This window comes from Montipora capricornis, chromosome 6 (assembly GCF_036669925.1).
Source record: "Montipora capricornis isolate CH-2021 chromosome 6, ASM3666992v2, whole genome shotgun sequence".
Classification (NCBI taxonomy): domain Eukaryota; kingdom Metazoa; phylum Cnidaria; class Anthozoa; order Scleractinia; family Acroporidae; genus Montipora; species Montipora capricornis.
The window spans coordinates 64,332,533-64,341,601 of NC_090888.1; the positions used below are offsets into that span (position 1 = coordinate 64,332,533).

The window sequence follows — 9,069 nt, forward strand, 5'->3', positions numbered from 1 at the left end:
AATGATAGATGACTTCCTTTTAGAATACAATTCCTGGTAGAGACGATTTCCTAAGATTTCCGAGATATAATTCCGCCAATACACAAAATATATTACCGCCAAAAACTCCGTAAGATCTAATTCCTGTCACATGTCAATCAAACTAAAGCTCGTGTAACACTAGTTTCCAGTTTTCAACAAAACCGATAAGATGATACCAAACAATTAAGATGTGTTGAGATGCATAACACAGAGCTTGAGGACGGAAGGTATGGGTGTTTTCAATCCTTCTTATTTTAGGGCATGTTTACAAGCAGTTGGGGTAGGGTTACCCTAGCAGGCGAGTCAAAGATACATTACTTGCAAAAAATTTCGGACGTTAAAATTTCGGACAAAAATAGTGTCCGAAAATAAAACCGTCCGAAATTTTGTCTCCGCAAAAGGCCTAAAGTGGCGAGGTCAATTATGTACAGTACAGTGTACACACACTGTTGCCAAACTTGATTGGATACAACAAATAATATATGAAATCTTAATACCCACTCTCTTATCATGTTCAGTATGTTACTCCCCAAACAAGGCTCTTGTACACTTCGCCGCTTTCTAGATAAATTTAACCTAATGGACCTTTGTCAAGTGTGACTTGTAAATCCGAGAGGGCCAATGGTCAAGGTTTCCCAGTCTAACATATAGAAGCACTGTATTGAAAAAGAAACTGATTTTACTGCCAGGTGCTTGCATCACCAGCGGCTGCAGCAGAAATAGCTTCAGTCACTGCAGCAGAAGCAGAAACAGTAACAGACACAGTGAATCCAGCAACATCAGCAGGGGAAGCAGCAGTTGGGTACACAGCACCCGGAACTGACAACAACATTCTTTCATTTCCTCCGGTATTGAATTACTTCTTTATTTTAGATGGTCACAAATTATTTCATACAAGAGTAAATAGAATTACATGTAGTTTACCCCAAACGTTTTGCTTTTCTTGGTCTTAAACAAAGTGGAGAACAAAAGTATTGCCGTCAGTCTCACCATATGTTGAGTAATAGCTGGGCTGACTTTTCTTCCAGACACAACAACAACGCCACATCTCCGTGAAGCTCATCAAACCATCTGGAAGTATGGTAATACTGACGGTCGCTGAAACAAGATACATTGGGGTGAGTTAGTGAGCAGAGTAAATGACCAAAGCCCCTTTAACACCTGCACAAAATGGCACTCTCATAGAATCTGTGTCACGATAACATTAATGCTACTTTGAAGGGGGTTTTTGCATGTTACCTAAAAAAAAAATCAACAAAACGTGAAGGGAACACTTAACCTTTTCTATCCTTGCAAAGTGTGAAAACTTCTGAAGTCTAAAGTTTCCTCTATCCAACACTGACGCCTCAATTCAATTCAATTCAATTTATTTCCTCTTGATGTAGTTACTTAGTTTAATCAGAGTTAGTAGAGGGTTAGTCCCCTCTACTAACTCTGGTTTAATTACATACATTTGTAGTTGCTGACGATGTTACTATTGTATTAAGTAAAAGAGCTTGAGCATGGTGGCCAAATAAACCATTCGGTTTTCTAGTTGGCCCCCACGTATAATGAGCTTCGCTTCGTGCAGTATTGAAGATTTCTCGTTCATTGTACGGTAAGCGCATGCGTGTATTTGAAAACAGTCTCTAACGTCTCTAACTCGTAAATACAACAAAGGAGACTAATGTCACGCATGCGCATTATCAATGGGAAATCACAGCGCGCGGTTGGAACACTGGATACTACAATTTTCAACAGCCAATCAGACAAAAGTCTCCTTTGTTCGTAAATACTGCACATGATGAATATCCGGGCGTTACGTCACTCGCCTCAGATTTCTCACAATCGCGCATGGTCCAAAATAAAGGCCGGTACACACCAGGCGATTAGTCCATGAGACATGTCACTGGGACAAGTCCCACTGTGTGAAGTAGCCATTTCTGCCACGAAATATAGCCGCAGGGATTTGCTTCCTGCTACTAGTCCCACGAATTCAAACTGGCTTGAATTTTTGGGACACGTACCTGCGGCTTGTTCCTCAAAACGCCTCGTGTAAACTGCTCGTTGGACAAGTCCCTGCGACCAAATTACAATAATTAGGCAACTTCGGAAAATACCGTTATATTCTTTGTTTGTTTCCCCAAATTTTGCATAAGCATTGTTTCCAGTTTCCCTTGGGACTTACAATGGTCCCAAGAGAAAACGAAAACAATGCTTATGCAAAATTTGGGGGACAAACAAAGAGTATTATGGTATTTTCCGAAGTGGCCTATAAACCAATCACAGATCGGTATCACACCTTACGAACTATGTTTCAAGATGGCGCATCACGAGGAAGACGATCAAACCAGTTTCGAAATCGGTCAGTGTAAAATGCATACTGCAGACCGGGGGTAAAATGCAGACTGAGGTTATAACGTAACTGTTGAAAAAGCCCAAACCCATTAGAAATGCTAACAATTAAGCCTAAATATTGTTTTAGGCCTAATTAGGCCTAAGGTTAGCATTTCTAAGGGGTTTGGGCTTTTTCAACAGTTACGTTATAACCTCAGTCTGCATTTTACCCCTGGTCTGCAGTCTGCAGTCTGCATTTTACACTGACCGGTTTTGAAATAATGTACATGAATTCTGGGAATCTTCATATAATTTTTGCCCCCTTTTGTTTCTGTATTGGCTACATCTCATCGGTAACAAAACGCTTCAACTTATTTTCCGCATATATCAGGACTGGATCGGAAAAAATTCAAACACTGAATAATGTCGTATTTTTTTTACTGAACTGAATTATTTCAATGGTACATCGCTATTTTAATAATTTTGGTCTCTTAAGAAAGCTGCAGAGTGAAAGAATGATATCGTTTGCCCCACGTTTTTGTTACTTTCCTGTGCAATAGCCCTTTTCACGGTTAGTTGTTCTCATTTACATTACAATGTAATCTAACGTGGGTGCGAGGCAATTTCGGGTTAAAACTACAAAATAGCCCGAAATTGCCTCACACTACATTGTAATGCAAATGACAAAAACCAACCGTGAAAAGGGCTATTGGATCCCGCGTGTAAACACTACAAGGGAGTAGTTCCTGCGACCAGTCCCTTCGTGTAACTAGGGACCAGTTGCAAGGACTAGTCGCAGGGACTAGTCCCCTCGTGTTTGCAGACCTTAAATAATTCTTGACACTGTTGCCCTGTACCCGGTGACACATAAAGATTTATTTGTACTAAAATAATTTTTGGGGTTCCTAGACGTTAATCCTGCGGGATGATTGCAGCTTCAAATAATGGGAATTTTCAGAGCTACATAAGAATGATTTTTCATTTCCTTGGCAGAGCATACTAACATCTCACGAAAGAGACACTGGTGTGTTTAGATGCTGGTATACAGTGGAGAGAACATCTCCGTTGTAGTCCCAACCAGCCCAATGTTCAAAGATATTGCTGGAGATGATAAGCAAATCCTCTTGAGGCTGGAGAGAGAGTAACGAGAAATGTGGCAAGAATGGAGGCTAACGAGACACGCTATATACGCTTTTAAGTTGGTTTTGGAACTGAAAATACCTCAGCTTAAAAAAAGTTATCATTTGGCATCAAACATAAAGCTGCCAGTATGCCAGTAGGTGTTGGGCGTTATGCGCACTATGCTGGCTTCACGGTATTCTTTTATTGCACTCACGTGACAAGAACGCTGTGTTGGAGCCAAAAAAAAAGCAAAATGTAGCTTAATATAGTGAAAGTCCCAAGGGAATTTTGCGTTTTTGTTATTTCCACCAACATGGCCACCTTGACGTCGGGTGCAATCAAAGAATCAGTAAATCAATGCGACAGCGACCTGTTTAGGCGAATTTCGCAGTTAGACATACATACTGCAAAAACAAAAACTGTTTCGATCCGCATGAAAGCGAAACATTGCTCGCTCCCCGAGAAAACAAATACAGTGATCCAATAAGGGTTTAAAATGAAATACACTCGGATTTTTTAGATGTATAAATGAACCTTTTTAATTTAATAGACCGAATACATAAATGGCGGCCAAAACGTATTTGGTATTTGTTTATTTGGTCCATTCAAACGAGGCGTGTGAGTCTAATTAGCACATAAAGAAAAGAATGGTTTTGAATTTTGGCTGCCATTCACGCAGTCGTTCTATAAACGTTGAGGCTGAGATTGATCAAAATTGTAAGAACACTAATTCCAAGAACATACTAAGGATGAGTATCAGTTTAGAACGCCTTTATTTTGCCCATTTCCGTTTTGCTTTTGTGACTAGCACGAGGTAAAAGTAATGTAAAACTGTAGTCCAAAAAGACAATATATTGACCCAAATACGTAAAGAAATTTCTTTTAACGTTAGCAATGTGGCTTTCTCATGATTGCATGAAAAGTTTGTACTCGAACTTATAAAATCACACAACTTTACTGATAACAAGTCTTAGGCTAAAATCACAAACGTGAAACATAACTTTCAGCCTCAGCGAGATAATTAGACGTTCTTCTACAAAAAGCGTGTAGTTACCGGAGGGTAATTTTAAATTATACGTAGTTTGCTTTTTGTCGCCAACTGCTTTACAACCGTCGGTAGCAGCACCGTGATTTCACAATCTTTTTTCTTGCATTATTGTATAAAATATTATCGTACTTCTCGTCATTCTGAATTCATGGTGTCGATACACATGAGGGGGAGTTGGGAGGGGAAGAGGGGGGCTAGAGAGGTTTGCAGGTAAATCTTGGGTCCTAATATTTGACTTTTTTCTAGTTGTAATTGCAGTTTCAAATAAGGAAGAAACGGTTGTGATTTTTTTCATTTTTTTTTTTTGGGGCGACGGTAAATTCAATCAAGTTAAAATTAAAAACTGATAAAAGAGCACCTTTACTTTAGTAACCCTGCAAAGTTTCGGCACATCAAAAGTAATAACAGCTGAGAAAATGTAATTTAAAACATTACAAATGTGCAGATGTTTGGATGCCTATTGCCCTAGTCATACAAACATCTGTAAGTTTTTCATTTTTTCAACTTTTCAGCTGATATAACACCTAATACGCTTTAACTTTCCAGGGTTACTAATGTAAAGTTGCTGTTTCGATTTGGTAAATTTTAACTCGTTCAAATCCGTTGCCGCCATTTTGGAGAAGGGTCTATTACATCCCTTTCATTAGTTTTGCTTACGAATACACATACATACTGCATGCTACAATCTGAGACTTTTTTACAGCTGAATTGTCACCAAACAAGTAATAAAGAAGGTGTTTTCAGATTCATTCGTTACGTTAATTGACCGTAAATAAATGCGATGAACCCTTTATGCCGCGTTCGCCGTCCGTATACACTCCAGTACTGTTTGTTGAGTTTCATTCCTTGCCGAAACGAAGTTGGGGGATAGAGAGCAGCAAAACTTTGTCATAAAACAATTGCCTTCAAACGCGCAGCGGGTGCAAATGAACTCTCTTCTGCCTTTTCTGAAGAAAGTGAGTAGTGGGGCAATGAGACCGGCCTTAAATCTAAGCATTTGATGCGTTTAGGGCCTCCTAGCCACAATTGTAGGAAATAAATCAGAAAATAATAAATACCAATCAATTGATGTTTTCGAGGATACTACGATCTTCGATCGACACGATCTCCAACACGATTTGACGATCGACACGATCTCCGACACGATCTGATGATCATCACGATCAACACTATCGTATATCGTTAAGAAACGATGAAAACGAGTTCGTTGTTGACAACGAGCGCGATGTTTCAAAAGATCGTGACAACCAGCTTGTTGTACTATTGAATCGATAAAACGAGGACGTTTATTTTAACGCGCTCGTTGTACTCGAATTTAACGATAACGTGCACGTCATTTTTGACGAGCTCGTTGTACTGGATTTTAACGATATCGTCCTCGATGTTTTTGACGTGCTCGTTATACTCGTTTTCGAGAGCTGTCCCCAGAAGTCAGCAATGATCCTTTCATCGAGACGATTTTTATCGAGGCTTTATAGACTGGTTTACCAAAAACCATGAGTGATCCCACAAGTGACCACATCGTGAAACATACGAGAATACTTTATTATTATTGTACTTCACCACGATGAATAACAGCAACCTTTTTTACGACAATAAAAGGGTTCATATTTCACTATTGTTTTGTACGTTAAGTTTTTGCCCCGAACACTTGTGGGGGGGAGGGGGAAACCATGTGTTCCAATTGTCAGAATTTTCACAACTGTTCCGTGTTTAAGTATTCTGGCGTTCTCTTTGTAAGTATTCCGGCGTTCCATGTTTAAGTATTTCGGCGTTCCGTGTTTAAGTATTCCGGCGTTCCATGTTTAAGTATTCGGCCGTTCCACCGTTCCAGCATTCCATCATTCCGTGCTTAAGTACTAGCCGTTCAGGCCTGATTTCTCGCTTCGCCATGCACAGTGGCGCACATGACAGAATTTTTGTAAAATGCAGATTAAAGAGGCGGTGCCTTAGGGCCCTTAGGGCCGATTTACACGGTACGACTTTGTCGCATGCGACAACGGCTTACGACAGGCCCACGACATGATTTACGATTGTTGTGTACGTCAGAAAAAATGTCGTAGCATTTTAAAACATGTTTTAAAACGCTGCGACAATCGTAAGTCACGTCGTAGGCCTGTCGTGAGCTTGTCGCAGGCGGCAAAATCGTATCGTGTAAATCGGCCCTTAAAGGTCTCATGACAATGCGTACGACGCATAGCTTACGTCACGGAAATACCAAGTGTATCATACTCAGCAGCTCATGTGATCATCTCATGACGCCGCACAAGCCGATCGCAAGCAGCTGTATGTTTCAGTCTGCCTTTCATGCTGAATTTGATAACTGTCAGAATGATGGTGACACGAATTTTCCTTCTTCTGTGTCTTTTTCAAGTGACATTAGCACAGGTTTCTGTTAATTCAAACATGAAGTCGTTCTCCTATGCCATAAAGGCTGGTTGGATAAACCCCAACGTAGAGAAAGCTCTTTACGAACACGACACTGGCGAACCTGGTGTCATAACGGAGCAGTGGTTCACAGGGTTTACGATGAATCAAAACAGCAGAATAAGAATCTACATTGACGGTGAATTGGAGGCAAGTCTTGACTTCGACCTGTTCCTCGCTCATGGAATAGGATTTACTGAGAAACAAGACATAAAGAACATACCGTGGGGAACTAGACGAATTGATGACGACGCTGAAAATGGCGGAATATACAACACAGTTCGCATCCCGTTTAGCAGATCATTCCGAGTTACTGCTACCACACAGAGCTCTGGTTACTTTTGGTACATCGTCCGAGGAGTGGAGAATTATCCTGTAGTCTTAGGCGATCTTATTTTACCCTCAAACACAAGATTAAGGCTCTATAAAAACGAGAACTTCTACTTGAGACCATTGGAGTTCCTTCCATTGGCGGACATCAAGAGCTCAGCGGGAGCATTATTTATGGTGACAATGGTTGCAGAAAGCTCGAATCTTGTATTTCTTGAGGGCTGCATGCGAGCATATATCGACGGCAGCAACAAAACAACTTGGCTTTCCTCTGGTACGGAGGATTTCTTCCTGTCTGCATTTTACTTCAACGAGGGATTGTATCATCTTCCAAATGCCGGCTTGACTTTCCTTGACAGGCACGGACGTGTTAGTGCTTACAAGTTTTTCGAGAACGACCCATTGCTGTTTACAAAATCCTTCGAGCTTTGGTGGAGATGCAGTGACACGATCATTGACAAAGACATATATGGTTGTCCCAACACTTGGCCAGATCCTACACCTCCAAGAGATAGGGAGTTTTTCACAAAATATGCTGCATTCAAAGATAAGCTCTACAGTAAAGGAGCAGCTCTGCACAAAGATAATCTTGACAGCAAACTGCATTTTACTGGGAAAGAAGAGTTGTCCTCTGAGGAGATAATCACACTGAAGCAAAAGATTGCAAAGGAAGGTCCTGTAGGCAATATGCCAATGGCGCCCGCAACAGTAACCACATACACATGGGTGTATGAATGGTGAACTCCTACACATCTAATTGTTAATTAGGGGTAAAAGGGAGTTAATATACTTTTTTGAATCTATCAGGATTATGAAAGGTTTTGTTTTACTCAGAAAAAAAAAACTTAACTGAACTGCACAATACCTAGCCACTTATTTGCACATGAATAGCATCTATTTTTGGTTTTTTATTCAACACATTGTGACAATGTCCAAATATGGTCACAGCACACTCAATATTCGTCATGCGTACACAACAGATATCCTGCCATATACGTAATTTTGTGTGTCACAGAGAAAAATGGTAGTTTTTCCAGCTTTTTCTCCAATAAACATTGAGAATTGTGCTTTGTCATCAATGTGTTGAATAATAAAATAATTATCCTGCTCAATCTTGGGGAATATTGCCTGATTTTAGCCAACTACGTATCAGGCGATATTCCGCATGATTTGCCAGGATAATTGTTAAATGCCATTCATGTGCAAATAAGAATCAAAGAATGCCACTACAAGAAGACATTATTAGTGGGTGGGTATTCTGCAGTTACTCCTGTGGCCAAAACTTATGTGTATCATTAAGGTCATTTTTTCTATCATTCTCTTTTTAGTATCTATAGTAGAGGTCATCTAGAATAGTTCTCTGTGGTATTTTTTTCAAAAACATGAAAATTCCTGTGACGCAGGTCTTAAAAGTCCAAAAGTATGGTTTTTTGCAATAACATTATTTGGTCATAAGTGTGGTAATTTGCAGCCTTGCTGCTGGAATTATATTAAGTATCATTCAACTGACCATATTATGAGATAATTACCACTGAATATCAAGACTTTCTGTTCATTTGGAAATTTGACAACTCAATTTTGTGAATAGGTAAAAAAGTAGCAATAATTTTAATATTATTGTTTGCTCTGTGGCAAAATCTTTTTCAATACAATAATGTTCAAGTATAATTAATATTATTATAGTTGAACACTACAAAGAGCATTTGAACTGAGTTACTGCTTGAAAGCCAGTAGAAAAAGAAATATTTGACACCAAGGCCTGGCGAAATGGAACATGTTAAATGCAATGAAGCATGTCAAGACAT

At 39.7% G+C, this 9,069-nt stretch overlaps 1 protein-coding gene across 1 annotated transcript in view; it reads left to right on the plus strand.

The window, feature by feature from the left end:
* The first annotated feature begins 6,747 nt into the window (after positions 1-6,747).
* Positions 6,748-9,069, plus strand: part of LOC138052867 (uncharacterized) — a 3,698-nt gene continuing 1,376 nt past the window's right edge. The window contains exon 1 of the mRNA XM_068899455.1: positions 6,748-9,069. This exon is cut by the window's right edge and continues 1,376 nt beyond it. Coding sequence (XP_068755556.1) covers positions 6,815-8,005 — 1,191 coding nt within the window. The 5' untranslated portion in view covers positions 6,748-6,814 and the 3' untranslated portion in view covers positions 8,006-9,069.